Source organism: Oncorhynchus nerka, linkage group LG20 (assembly GCF_034236695.1).
Source record: "Oncorhynchus nerka isolate Pitt River linkage group LG20, Oner_Uvic_2.0, whole genome shotgun sequence".
NCBI lineage: Eukaryota > Metazoa > Chordata > Actinopteri > Salmoniformes > Salmonidae > Oncorhynchus > Oncorhynchus nerka.
Window position 1 is genome coordinate 31,100,376 of NC_088415.1, and position 15,647 is coordinate 31,116,022.

The window sequence follows — 15,647 nt, forward strand, 5'->3', positions numbered from 1 at the left end:
AATAAGTGACACTTGTAAGTTATTATTATTTTCTTTCTTTTTATGTTTAAATCAAATGAAATAAATAAATCGCTTTATCTTTCTAGAGCTCAGTATGGGAGATAAATAATGCAATTCATCTAACCTTTCTTTTACCAGGAAATCTCTCGAGGTTTCAACCTCTTTTCTGGGAAAGACCTGAAATAATAGAACTAATAGAACAAGAGATATAATAACTGTGCCTTCAATATAGGTTGCAACTGTACCCTAATACAATAGTGTCATATCATTAGCCTTTGTTGCTATGAGTGCCATACATAGACAGTAACATATCAGTGCTTTCACATATGATAGCAAAATATGTCTCCGGTTCTGCTGCATACACAGCCTACCAAAAAGGCTCGAGTCTGATGAGTTCGGATCGCAACTCAACTCTTTTCCGGAGCAGAAGCTAGCGTGAGATACCGATGTCAGGCTTGTTCAAAATCAAGGGGCCATATCGGGCCCTGGCCAAAGTCTCTTCTGGGTACTCTACTTCTTTGTCGGAGCATTCTAATCCTGTAGAGAGCAGGTGGTGCCAATGAGACAACACTACGGTGGTTGGGAGTCCCATTATGCATATTGCTTCTGATGGATGGTAGTCAGAACTTTGAAGTCCTTCTCCAGGGGTGACTAACTGCAGCAGTGTGTGTGCCTGAAAAGTATGTTGGTCTGCGAGCAGCCTTTCTGTCATTCCATGCTTTCCCTGTTATGATAAACAAAACCTGTTATGGTGAGGAAACAAACACAGGCAGTGACGTTTGAAGTGATTTCAAAGTCCAATTCAAACTAGAAATAACCTTTTCTATGTCAGCCATTTTCAAAGGGAATCTCTTCACTACTTAGGAGTTCAGAATGTGTCAGTCGTTTGGGGAAAAAAACATTTATTTTTTTTTATTATTTTTTTTAGAAGACTAAAGCCATTATGAGAAATAAAAGGACATTGTGACTGATGCTGCTGATACATGTCAGCTATATGATTAAGACAACATAGAAAAGCAGAAAAAGCTGGATGTTGGCTATTGGATACTTCAGTTCAAATAAAAATGTTAATAAGGATAATGTCCAGAAAAGCAGGAATTCCTGATGAATCAGGAAGAGTCCCATCCATGACTGATACAGATGGAGATATCCCCCCGTGATGATATGTACCTGGTGAGGGAGGTTTCCTCTGCTGTCCTTCCCTGCTCCTCCTCGGAGACACGGCTGTGCTGGACGAGGCCTTCTGCACTGAGCTGGAAGACAGACGGAACCTGACCATGTCCCTCTCATCGACCACCTCCGAGAGAGGACCAGAGAGAAAAACAGAAAGTGAGAGAGGCAGAGCGAGAGAAAGACAGAAAGGGAGATAGAAAGAGAAGTCAGTGTGGGACTGCCAAATAATCAGCTGATCCATCATCTCATCTAATTAATTGGTTAATATCACACATTATGAGAAATATGTTACCTGGGCAGGACTTTGGCTGTTAGAGGAAGAGGTATAGGCCATGATTCCATAGGGGTTGGGCGTAGAGCCGCCCTGCAGACTAAGCTTCACTTCTTTGGCCCTCAGGGCACCCCACTCCTGGAAGGGGCACCACACCCCCCAGCGCAGGCACTGCATGAAGGCTGTCCGGGAGATTGTGGAGGTCGAGGAGAGCTTTGGAACCCAAAAACACGCAAAGTCAGTAGAACCTTTAGCAGTAAAGAAATACTTCAAGCCTTATATGTAGTGTGAGGCACAACACGTTGCCAGACAGGAAGAAGTGTAGGGAGCTCCTTGTGACCTTATGTTCCCGAAAGGGATGAAGAGGATTCATAAAGTAAGTAAGCAAGCATGTGTAGTCTATATGTTATAACTGCTGCTACACAATAATTCAACGTAGAAAAATAACCGTTTGTGAATACTAGCTATCTTTATTTGTGGGAGTTTATACCATTCCTGTTAGTATTCCGATCAGGAGCAGTGGAAATGGTTTCGAAGTCAGTATATCGTCAGAGGTCCTTATCAGTCAATGGTCTTCTCGACAGTCGAAAAAGGTTCAATTTGCTCCAATGGCTTTCTCAGCAAATATTGTATCATGGTTGAAAGAGGCGAAAATTAAATGGCTGAGGAAAAACAATAGTGGTGCAGCAATTCCAATTTGAGGGCATTGTCCTTTTGCTCCAGGCAAGACTGGAGTCCAAGGTTATTATAGTTGTGATTTTCTATTAGTTTGTTTATTTCTAGTTTAGTTTCAGTTAGTTCATTCTTGATTTACTACTTTTGTTTTAGTTTGAGTTTTATAACTTATATTATTTAGTTTCAGTTTTAGTGTTAGGGAAAGAAAGTAGGTAGGCTAGGAGCCATTTATGTGTTGTAGGCCTATAGCTTGTGTTTTGGAGGATATGAAATTTTCCCACTGGGGGGGCCGTAATACACAAGGTGATGAGTCAGGTCATAGGTTTGGTTATGTTTAAATTATAAATCAATCTTAATGAGACTTGACTATGTTGCCCAGTTGTCAGTTACGACAAGTAAGAACTTCTCTTGTAGGTTGAGCAACACAGATGCTGTGCCTCGTTGAAGCAGGCTGATATGCCCATAAACTAATGGTTATTTCGATGTCTCTTTCAGAATCTCCTGAACTTTCTGGGTTTCTGTATCCATTTGCAAAGCAATCACCCCGTTTACTCTAGAAGTGCCAGGAGTATAACATTTGGGATCAAGTGTTTGGTTGAATTTTCTGAAGGCTGGCTAATAGCACAGTCTTATGGACTTGCCAGACTGGATGAATACATGAATGAGTGCTTCTTCTATTTTTTATTTTTTTTACTCATTTGAATTAGGTTGCCATGTTTCTGCTATTTTCAGAAATGTGCGTTGTCCTAATGTGTGCAGCTACTAAGAGCTGGTGGCTGTCTCACCTTGTCTTTATCCTGAAATTGTTTGTATTTCTTTGTGGCGCTGTTCAGATTAACTTGAGGTTGGTTGGCTTTTCCCAGTTCCACACACGCTGCTGATACTACAACACATTTGCTTTTGTCCTTTCCAGCATTGCTTTACTTTTTGCTGCCACCATTGTTCACACCTATGGTTCACACTCAAGCACGCCCTCTGATTTCTTCCCTATTAGAACTATCACTAACTCTACTGATAGCTATAGTGATGCACAAGCTAGCCTATTTGAAATGTCGGCATATACTGGCAGCATTTACCCGCCAGATTCAGAAGCTTGAAAACGCCATAAAAAATAAGAAGATTGAAAACCCCCTTTCATTTTGAAGTTTAGAAAAAAAAAAAAACTATTACTGAACAATGAGTTTTTCATTTTAGTTAGTTTTGCAGTCAAATATAGTTTCAGTATTGTTTTCGTTATTCAAATGTTTTTCTTAATTATTTTATTTCAGTTTACTAAATTCTTTTCCCACTTCATTTACTATAATAACCTTGCTGGAGTCCCAGAGGAATGTTACTAAAGCATGCTCAGTCTATAGGACATTGGTCTATAGGCCATAGTATGAGCAATGTGGACATGATCAGGGGTTCTGTAACTGGGGGTCGATAGAAACTAGAGGAACAAAGACGTGTAATGGGTTCGCACTCAAAAATATGTTGCATAAAGCTTACTTCATTATTCTCTATTTGACATTTTTTACTGCTTCAGTGATAGTGTACACAGACATTTCAGATTTACAGCCTTCTTCAGTGTGTAGGTACAATTAGATGTCAATCTCCTGGGATTTCGCTTGTTTACCTTGTTAACCACCTGAATCGAATTCAGGGATAGTTTTGGTGTTTCAAATGAAGAGGGTGGCTTAGCAAGTAAACTGAAAGGGGCAAACTGAGGGGGAAAGAGGACTATGTAGAAAACAATTTACACCATTTAAAGGTATACTTCAGGATTTTGGCAATTAAGCCCTTTATCTACTTCCCAAGAGTCAGATTAACTCATGGATACAATTAGTTGGTCTCTGCATCCAGTATGAAGGAAGTTAGAGGTTGTTTTACAAGCCAATGCTAACTAGCACAATTACTGGAAGTCTATGGTATCTACTAGCATGCTAGCAGTTACAATAGACTTCTAGTCCTTGCGCTAATGCTAGTTAGCAACTTCCTTCAAACTGAACCAGAGACATAAAAATGGTATCCACGAGTTCATTGGACTCTGGGGAAGTAGATAAAGGGCTTCTTTGCCAAAATCCTGAAGTATCCCTTTAATGTTCATGTTGTGATGTACAGCACTTGTAATATTAATTGATATTTGTGTCATATTAATTACTGATATTGCACAGCTCCTCAAATATCATGAGCCTTCTATGTTTGAACGAATGCACGCACGTGCACTTCCTAGCTAGCCCCGTTCTACAGTAGGCCTTAATACAAGTGATACATCTCCCCATCACCTGAGAACAGTCACACGTGTACTTTAGGAGCAGATTTGTTGTGCTTAAACATGATTTACAATGGAGTCCCGTGGCGCCTCTACTTCACTCTGAAGACAGCCATTCATGGAAAAAAATTAATTCCCGCGAGCAGTTTCGCGGAATCGATTAATAAGCCGGTCAGCCTCAGACCAAAGTAATCAATCACAGGTAGGGAAGACGAAATACATAAGAAACCCTGCATGTGCCAAGGCCACGTCAGATACAGTATTCTAGAGAAATAAAATCATTCTGAATGTGTTCCGTTCAACAACAGATGAATAAAGCCCCTCAAGGTTGCATCCTGACCAATTTTGTATACAGCATAAATAAACCCTGGATTGCTGATGCTATGTATTGGCCAATGAGAGGCTTTGAAGCCACCGGTCCGCCATACAGAGCTCGCCAGCTTGTAGTCTTAAAAAATGGAAATGAGTTACATCAGATTCGTTCAGCAATTCCAATGTGGAAAATGAATTGGGAAAGAATAGTGTTTTGGGATAAACGCCGAAAATAAGGTCTGAGGTTAACACAGGCTTAGTATACATTATTTTGGGCTTTCATCCAATAACACTACAAAATTTCCCCAAAGGCTTTGGTCAACAAGCCATTGAGGAGTTAGTGCCTACAAAAAGACGCTGTTACTATTGCTCTCTATTGGCACTCCCCAGAAGAAGCAGGCCTTTCATAAGAATAAATGAAATCCTACAGTATTTCAATGAAATGTTTCAAGTGGGGACAGTAACATTAGAATTACACTTAAAGGAAATTGTTTATATATCTATCTTAATTTTAAAAAAATGTTTAGCACACAATATAATAAAAAATGATTCATTAGGGTGTCTGTAATATAATAAATGTGGCAAAAACCAATGTAGACATTAATAAATGCATTTCTATAGGTTCCCCAAAAATGTTACAATGGTGGGGGAGTGTCAAGATGAAGGTGCAATGGCTTTTAATGGGACCCATACAGTATCGTGCAAAAAGTTGACCAAAAAGCACCTAAAAGCAACTGGATGATCAAGACTCTTGGAAGAATGGTCTATAGACAGATACATCAAAAGCATAACTATTTGGATGGCATGAGTCACATTATGCCTGGCGAAAATGATGGTTTTGGGATGCTTTGCTGCCTCAGGACCTGGACAACTTGCCTTAATAGAATGAATAATTAATTCTGCTATCTATCAGAGAATTCTACAGAAGAATGTCAGGCCATCCGTTTGTGAGCTGAAGCGCAGCTGGGTCATACAGCAAGACAATAATACAAAACACACAATCAAGTCTAAATGAAAATGGCTAAAAAACAACACATTTTAAGTTTTGGAATAGCCTAGTCAAAGTCCAGACCTAATCCTAACTGAGTTAAAGCAGTTCTGCATGCAAGGGTGGGCCAAAATTCCTCCACAGCGATGAGAGACTGATCAACAACTACAGGAAGCATTTGGTTGCAGTCAATACAGCTACTTAGTGTAAGGGGGCAATTACTTTTTCACACAGGGGAATTGGGTGTTGCATAACTTTGTTAATTAAAAATATATATATTTTGTTATTTGTAAAATCAGATTCCCTTTATCTAATATTAGGTTTTGGTTGAAGATCTGATAACATTCAGAATCAAAAATATGCAAAAATGTAGAAAATCATAAAGGGGCAAAAACTTTTTCACGTCATAAAGTGCATTTGGAAAGTACTCATACCCTTTTCCCACAATTTGTTACGTTACAGCTTCATTTCTAAAATGGATTAAATAAAAAATGTCCTTATCAATCATCACACAATACCTCAATGACCAAGCAAAAACAGGTTGAGAAATTGTTGCAAAACAAAAAGGTCCCACAGTTGACAGTGCATGTCAGAGCAAAAACCAAGCCATCAAGTCAAATTAATTGTCTGTAGAGCTCCGAGACAGGATTGTGTCGAGGCACAGATCTGGGGAAGGGTACCAAAACATTTATGCAGCATTGAAGATCCCCAAGAACACAGTGGCCTCCATCATTCTTAAATGGAATAAGTTCGGAACAACCAAGACTCTTCCTAGAACTGGTTGCTAGCCAAACTAATCAATCAGGGGAGAAGGGCCTTGGTTAGGGAGGTGACCAAGAACCAGGTGGTCACTCTGACAGAGCTCCAGAGTTCCTATGTGGAACATCTCTAGAGACCTGAAAATAGCTTTGCAGCGATGCTCCCCAGTTCAACCTGGCAGAGCTTGAGAGGATCTGTAGAGAAGAATGGGATAAATCCCCAAATACAGCTGTGCCAAGCTTGTAACATCATACCCAAGAAGACTTGAGGATGTAATCGCTGCCAAAGGTGCTTCAACAAAGTACTGAGTAAAGGGTCTGAATAATTATGTGATATTTCAGTTCTTATTTTTAGTATATTTGGAAACATTTCCAAAAACCTGTTTTTGCTTTGTCATTATGGGGTATTGTGTGAGGGGGGAACTATTTAATCCATTTTAGAACAAGGCTGTAACATAACAAAATGTGGAAATAGTGAAGGGGTCTGAATACTTTCCGAATGCACTGTATTCCCCCCGCAAGTGCAGACATTAACTGCTACTTCACTGAATTGAAACTCGAAAATGGGGGCCGTAAAAAAGATAGCCATATATATTCCCAGGAGGCACTGCCTGTTTTTCCATTTCACGAGGTCGAATTAATAAGATGTTTCATAAGAAACATTAATTCAAGCGAGTCCATTTGAAAGTGATGATTATGTAAAAATTACTTAACTAGGGAGAGATAAGTTTGTGTGGTGGAAGTAGCCAGTAAAAAAATATGAGGCAATTTATCTAATGTGTCTGTTTTCTACACCCTCTCTTTTGAGCTCTCGCTCAGAGCAGACTGTCGTGTCTAGCACATGGTCTAACACTTTGTTCTGCAATGTTTAATGAATATTCTCGGTTTGGGTTTGACCTGTGGGAAGAAATGCTGGTTGGATATCTGAGGAGCAAATGTGAGGGGAAACAAAGCACCAATTACAGGCGTCTTCTACAGTGCAGAGAATGCTCTTATCAGCCCAGCGTTCGCCTCTTATCACAAACTTCCAAAGTCTTCCAACTGTAGAAAACTGCTCAAACTTGACTAAATTACTGTTAGTGCATTTTATATCCACACGAGCTGGAGGCGAACAACCCTTTGAAACTGGGCATGTTTCTGCATAGATAGCTCTTCAGCACAGTCTTCAGAATTCAGAACTGCCACGATAGCATCAACATGAACCCAAACACTCTTATTAACTGGCACAGAGAGGGTTCTTTCAACAAGATACATTCCAAGAAATCTTTATTACACAGTTTACCACCACCAAACACAGCCGATAGTATACAAGCAATGGAACAAAAGGAACCCATTCAGGGGACAGTTAACTCCCTAACACAATTTTCTGTGTGAGGTTTTGAAAGAACACTCTGTATAGGCATCAACGTGGTGTGATCTACACAAACTGCATAGATCAGCAACTCAACTGGGCAGACAAAAGCATCTTGTGGAGATTCTCAATTACGGCTCTTCAATCATCATCTGAGTAAACAAACAAACAAACAAACAGGGACATTATAAATAGGTACTGTACGGCTGAAGCCCGGCGGGAAATGCAACATTTATTATGCGGCTAATCTTTGAACACGAACATACTGTATACAGACAGTCAACATCGTTCAATGGCAGAAGTAAGCTCTAGCATTGTGTTCTCTCACTGAGTGAATATTGCAATCATCTAGTAGAGGGAGCTCAACACTATTCCAAGGAGCGGATGTAGGCGGTTTAATTGTGATGGCTTGAGGGGGGACATTTGGCCATTGGTCTTAGTAAGCTCAAGCCCCCCTCCTTGGATCAACACAGTGCAAATGAGTAGGTGACACCTCCAAGATCAGGGCACTGACTCATTCTGTAATCTTACTCAGTGAGTCATGTTCAGCTACAATACAATGAACGACCTGTCGTGACAACAGAGCGATGTTGTCTCCATGCCATCAGATTCCAGGCTGAATGTTGGTCTATGCCCTCAACTACCATATTTAGATGAACTAATAAAAAAAAGCTTGCCTTTAGCTATGCAAATGTGTAAATGTTATGTGACAGTCATTGGTTTGAAAAACAATACTTTCAGAAACTAACTAGGGTCAAGAAATCCCTTCAGATATTTTGAAAATATATAGTCAAGAAATTGGGTGTATATATATATATATAAAAAAAGTGTCATTAAATTGCATTTTTGGAAGTAAACACGCATATGGTAATGCAACAACAGTGGAGATGAGAGAGAAAAAGAGAAAGGGTCGCCTGAGGCAAAGACGAGCGAGAGGGAAACTTTTTCAGAAAGTTATACAGAAAACAATAACAGCAAGCGATGTCACTGCACACATAGGCCTCATTGCTGAAACTGGAGAAGAATCCAGCAAGCGATGTCACTGCACACATAGTCCTCATTGCTGAAACTGGAGAAGAATCCAGCAAGCGATGTCACTGCACACATAGGCCTCATTGCTGAAACTGGAGAAGAATCCAGCAAGCAATGTCACTGCACACATAGGCCTCATTGCTGAAACTGGAGAAGAATCCAGCAAGCGATGTCACTGCACACATAGGCCTCATTGCTGAAACTGGAGAAGAATCCAGCAAGCGATGTCACTGCACACATAGTCCTCATTGCTGAAACTGGAGAAGAATCCAGCAAGCGATGTCACTGCACACATAGGCCTCATTGCTGAAACTGGAGAAGAATCCAGCAAGCAATGTCACTGCACACATAGGCCTCATTGCTGAAACTGGAGAAGAATCCAGCAAGCAATGTCACTGCACACATAGGCCTCATTGCTGAAACTGGAGAAGAATCCAGCAAGCGATGTCACTGCACACATAGGCCTCATTGCTGAAACTGGAGAAGAATCCAGCAAGCGATGTCACTGCACACATAGGCCTCATTGCTGAAACTGGAGAAGAATCCAGCAAGCGATGTCACTGCACACATAGGCCTCATTGCTGAAACTGGAGAAGAATCCAGCAAGCGATGTCACTGCACACATAGGCCTCATTGCTGAAAATGGAGAAGAATCCAGCAAGCGATGTCACTGCACACATAGTCCTCATTGCTGAAACTGGAGAAGAATCCAGCAAGCGATGTCACTGCACACATAGTCCTCATTGCTGAAACTGGAGAAGAATCCAGCAAGCGATGTCACTGCACACATAGTCCTCATTGCTGAAACTGGAGAAGAATCCAGCAAGCGATGTCACTGCACACATAGTCCTCATTGCTGAAACTGGAGAAGAATCCAGCAAGCGATGTCACTGCACACATAGGACTCATTGCTGAAACTGGAGAAGAATCCAGCAAGCGATGTCACTGCACACATAGTCCTCATTGCTGAAAATGGCAAATCATTTTTCTGGGAGAAGAATCCATCAAGCGTGTTTAGTCGAGTAAAATGCAATGTTTTGCCATCCGCAGACAAAACAAGTATTTCATTGTCAAATGTGAAATTGGGGGAAAATATAGATCTCATGTCTGTAACCTGGGGCCACAAAATCTTCAAACTTTGAAAGAGAGACCACCTAAATTACAGACAGTGACCAATTCAGGACCTCTAATACAAAGATTCATTTATGAACTTTGCCTGAGTTAAGCACATGCTGACTAGACCGGCCACGTGGGTGAGTTCACCATCACGCTCATGTTGATTTTGTACATCCACTCCAGAAGTGATTGAGACGCGCAGGTTGAAATATCAAAACAACCTCTAACCAACTATATTAATTTGGGGACAAGTCGAAAACACATGAAACAATCATGGACATTTAGCTAGCTAGCTTGCTGTTGCTAGCTCATTTGTCCTGGGATATAAACATTGGGTTGTTATTTTACCTGAAATGCACTTGAATTGTTGAATAACATGTACAGTATGTGTAAATGTATTTTGCAACGCTCAAACACTCAACACGAGCGGTGTCGTCAGCATGTTAAGTAGTCGAATCTATGGAAAGATAAAAACAATTATGCATTAATGTATGCAGCCTTTGAGATTCCCAAAAAGTAGCCTGACTTTCAACGACTCAGGCTTTTTCGCAAGCAGTGGGAGATTGGGAATTATTCCTAAATTAGAGGAAAGAGCATTGATGGGAGACTGAGTCTGATAGTTATTACTATTAGTGCAGTCTGCTGGGCGGTTGGAGTCATTATTTCAGCCAAAACCCTGTGACAGGAAGAGGCCCAGAGCTTTCCACTACTTATTCTCCACAATGAGCAGCCCAGCAGAAAGTGAAGAAACATGCACCGAGATCATTAACTAACATTTTCATCCATCTGCTAGAAGACTCAGTCACTAGGATTCTGTGTTCTTTTCAACTCAGCCCCACCAAGACCAAATAATGCTTAGAAGAGCTGAGTCGGGTGTCAGATTCAGCCTTCGCTGATTGCAGAATCCTCAAGGAGAGTTCATGAGAGCTGGGACTTTTGCTGAAACCAATTTATTGTGGAATAGACAGTCATTGTTATTTTCTGGGGATTCCAGTGCAGGCCTGTGGAGTGAACATGCATGTAGTCTATTCATCTGTCTACCTTGTGAAGTGAACATAAGTGCAAAGAATACAAAACATCCAAAAGCAACACAGGAATTTAATAACGGTGGGTGAAGGCTTTGCCATAGCATAAAAAGAAGGGGATCACCTCTTCTGCGCCAAAGCAAATATTAGTATATCAACCACGTCCCTTCAAAGCAGTCAGTGGGCACCATCTAACTTTTCATTTAGCCCAGCATATGATTGAATAAGATGTCGTTTGGAGGGTTTAATTGTCGAGTATGTGAGAAAAAGTAATTATAACTACCTCTGGCCATTTCTGCACTTCAAATCAACTGAAAAAACAGTAAATGATTATGTAAAGGGTACAAAAAAACATTCTGTAATTGTATAAGGGTACACGTGTACTGTAGCAAAGTACTGGAGCGTATCCATTCCATTAACTGTACTGTTCCATCAACTACTGTAAACCCAAGCCCTTGTTTTTATTTGTTGGCTTTATGTAGGCTATTTTTCCATAGTTGGTAATGGCAATATCAGTTACTTTTTAGGATTGAATAATTTTCAATTAGGTTTGGATACAATGTTTATTAACTACATGACAATGACTAAGATATGAAGACGTTATTATAAATTAAATGAAATTATTTCACGGAAATTTGCATATGAAAACCATAACTGGTAAGCAGAATGGTAGAATTTGTAAGATAAATTGGCATTCCACCTGAGAAAGGTTGCCGACTACTAGTGTAGCCTATTAACGGGAACTTCAGGAGTAATGGCAGAATCTGACAAAGCCAGCTGGAGCGGGAGGAAAATAGTTGGGTCAGGTTAAAAGTAAGCTTAGTGTCAGACTAGCGCAATGCATATAGTTAATTTCATTAAAACACATAGGGGTGTCTATACAGTGTATTCGGAAAGTATACAGTCGTGGCCAAAAGTTTTGAGAACGACACAAATATAAATTTTTACAAAGTCTGCTGCCTCAGTTTGTATGATGGCAATTTGCATATACTCCAGAATGTTATGAAGAGTGATCAGATGAATTGCAATTAATTGCAAAGTCCTTCTTTGCCATGCAAATGAACTGAATCCCCCAAAAAACATTTCCACTGCATTTCAGCCCTGCCACAAAAGGACCAGCTGACATCATGTCAGTGATTCTCTCGTTAACACAGATGTGAGTGGTGACAAGGACAAGGCTGGAGATCCCTCTGTTATGCTGATTGAGGTCGAATAACAGACTGGAAAGCTTCAAAAGGAGGGTGGTGCTTGGAATCATTGTTCTTCCTCTGTCAACCATGGTTGCCTGCAAGGAAACACGTGCCGTCATCATTGCTTTGCAAATAAAGGGCTTCACAAGCAAGGATATTGCTATCAGTAAGATTGCACCTAAATCAATCATTTATCGGATCATCAAGAACTTCAAGGAGAGCGGTTAAATTGTTGTGAGGAAGGCTTCAGGGCGCCCAAGAAAGTCCAGCAAGTGCCAGGACCATCTCCTAAAGTTGATTCAGCTGTGGGATCGGAGCACCACAAGTACAGAGCTTGTTCAGGAATGGCAGCAGGCAAGTGTAAGTGCACAGTGAGGCGAAGACCTTTGGAGAATGGCCAAGTGTCAAGAAGGGCAGCAAAGAAGCCACTTCTCTCCAGGAAAAACATCAGGGAAAGACTGATATTCTGCAAAAGGTACATGGATTGGACTGCTGAGGACTGGGGTAAAGTCATTTTCTCTGATGAATCCCCTTTCCGATTGTTTGGGGCATCCGGAAAAAAGCTTGTCTGGAGAAGACAAGGTGAGCACTACCAACAGTCCTGTGTCATGCCAACAGTAAAGCATCCTGAGAACATTCATGTGTGGGGTTGATTCTCAGCCAAGGGAGTGGGCTCACTCACAATTTTGCCTAAGAACACAGCCATGAATAAAGAATGGTACCAACACATCCTCCGAGAGCAACTTCTCCCAACCATCCAGGAACAGTTTGGTGACGAACAATGTCTTTTCCAGCATGATGGAGCACCTTGCCATACGGCAAAGGTGATAACTAAGTGGCTCGGGGAACAAAACATCGATATTTTGGGTCTATGGCCAGGAAACTCCCCAGACCTTAATCCCATTGAGAACTTGTGGTCAATCCACAAGAGGCGGGTGGACAAACAAAACCCCACAAAAAATACTTATTTTCCACCAACATTTGCAAATAAATTCATTAAACATCCTACAATGTGATTTTCTGGATTTTTTTCTCTCTCATTTTGTCTGTCATAGTTGAAGTGTACCTATGATGAAAATTACAGGCCTCTCTCATCTTTTTAAGTGGGAGAACTTGCACAATTGGTGACTAAATACTTTTTTGCCCCACTGTATATACTGTACTCTATACCATATACTGCATCTTGCCTATGCCGTTCGGCCATCGCTCATCCATATATGTACATATTATTCATTCCTTTACACTTGTGTGTATAATGTAGTTGTTGTGAAATTGGATTACTTGTTAGATATTACTGCATGGTCTGAACTAGAAGCACAAGAATTTTGCTACACTCGCATTAACATCTGCTAACCATCTGTATGTGACCAATACAATTTAATAAGATATATAGAAACGAGTAACACTTGCACACCACAACGCTGACCCAGGGGACTGAGTGATCTCGCTCTCAGAGGCCATGAGTAAGGTTTTTAAAATCAGGTCAACACTCGTAACGCCGCGGCAGGCATATTCACTGGCAGGCAACCTCTTGTCACAGTTGGTTACCCCCACATCTGAAGCTCTCCAAGAACTATGAGGCTACCTGCCACAATGACTACCGCCCTGTAGCACTAAAATCAAGAGGGCGCTGAGAGTGCTAAGAAAATCAACCCGCAAAACACCAGTCTCAATGTCAGCAGTGAAGAGACGACTCCGGGATGCTGGCCGCCTAGGCAGAGTTCCTCTAGTGTCTGTGTTCTTTTGCCAATCTTAATCTTTTCTTTTTATTGGCCAGTCTGAGATATGGCTTTTTCTTTGCAACTCTGCCTACAAGGCCAGCATCCCGGAGTCGCCTCTTGCGGGTACTATTTAGTGAAGCTGCCAGTTGTGAGGGGTCTGTTTCTCAAACTAGACACTCGAATAAACTTTTCCTCTTGCTTCCACTCCTCTTTCTATTCTGGTTAGAGCCAGTTTGCGCTGTTCTGTGACTGGAGTAGTACACAGCGTTGTACGAGATCTTCAGTTTCTTAGCAATTTCTCGCATGGAATAGCCTTCATTTCTCAGAACAAGAATAGACTGACGAGTTTCATTAGAAAGTCCTTTGTTTCTGGCCATTTTGAGCCTGTAATCGAACCCACAAATGCTGATACTTAAGATACTCAACTTGTCTAAAGAAGGACCGTTTTATTGCTTCTTTAATTCGGATAACAGTTTTCAGCTGTGCTAACATAATTGCAAAATCGTTTTCTAATGATCAATTAGCCTTAAAACGATACACTTGGATTAGCAAACACAACGTGCCATTGGAACACAGGCTTGATTGTTCCTGATATTGGGCCTCTGTACAACTATGTAGATATTCCTTTAAAAAAACATTTTACATTTTTTATCAGCCGTTTCCAGCTACAATAGTCATTTACAACATTAACAATGTCTACACTGTATTTCTGATCAATTTGATGTTATTTTAAATGGACCAAAATATATAGATATATTTCCAAAACAAGACATTTCTAAAGTGACCTCAAACTTTTGAAAGGTAGTGTATACATTATAGTACTACTGCATTGTTGGGAAAGGGTAAGCCAGAAATGCATTTCAATGTAATAGTCCACAAGACAATAAAATCTTGCATGTGGACAATGTTTGTTCTCACCGGGTTCATTGTCAGTCGTGATAGGCAGTGAACGTCTCCACAGGGCAGTTAGCAATTCTGACGCCTTCCATGTGGAGTAAGCAAATGGGCCAGCCAGGGCATAGCTTTTCTACACTGGCAGCAGGCTTCAGAACTAGGGCCCGACCACATGGCGTCCATTAGGCACACAAACATCGGTCCCCTCTTGCTCGCTGCCAAGGCAGCATGTACCCGTCTGGAAAAGGATGGCGAAGCTGGCACGCTCTCACAGGGTAAGACTCACTCTGGGCCCATCAGGGGAGATTGATGCACTTCTCAGTGGGGAAAGCTGACATTCATTTTAATTAGGCCAAGCATTGTGTCTCCAGCATCGTGGTCTCTACTGCTCTCTTCCAGCCGCTTCCCTCAGCGTGGAGATAAAACCCCAGGGAGAAATTACCTCCAGCATCAGCCGAATCAGCTAAATACATCCTTTCAAAATCCTGATGACATTACTATGTGTATGATGTTTGATTAACATTTAATTAACATTTATGTGACATTTGAGAGGCGGAACAAAACAATCCGTTTTTTGTTGTTTTTTTCAAGCTAGGGCCCACGCTAACCTGAAGACTCTTGAGTCTTGACATGCATCTCATCCAGAAAGCCAGGCAGCCAGACAACCGGGGTTAGGGCAAGAGGGGGGGTTATTGTAAGTGGCAATTTTTTAATGAGCATGTGAATGGAGAGATTTAAAGAGGTTTTCATTCTGCAAACATCATTAAAGCCTGCAGGGACACGAGTCTTCTTAAGAGAAGTCACAGAAAACACACACAACGATCCATACAAAGTCTACCTGCACTGCAATCCAATTAAAATCCAAACAAGAGTCTCTAAGGCACAGAGGA

The 15,647-nt window shown here is 41.0% G+C and overlaps 1 protein-coding gene across 1 annotated transcript in view; it reads right to left on the bottom strand.

Moving 5' to 3' along the window:
• LOC115102277 (nephronophthisis 4) overlaps positions 1 to 15,647 on the bottom strand; it is a 219,305-nt gene that overhangs the window by 103,674 nt on the left and 99,984 nt on the right. The window contains exons 9-10 of the mRNA XM_029622064.2: positions 1,466 to 1,657; positions 1,171 to 1,297 (exon numbers count right to left, since the gene is read on the bottom strand). Of these exons, the coding sequence (XP_029477924.2) occupies positions 1,171 to 1,297; positions 1,466 to 1,657 (319 nt within the window). The remainder of the gene's footprint in view (positions 1 to 1,170; positions 1,298 to 1,465; positions 1,658 to 15,647) is intronic.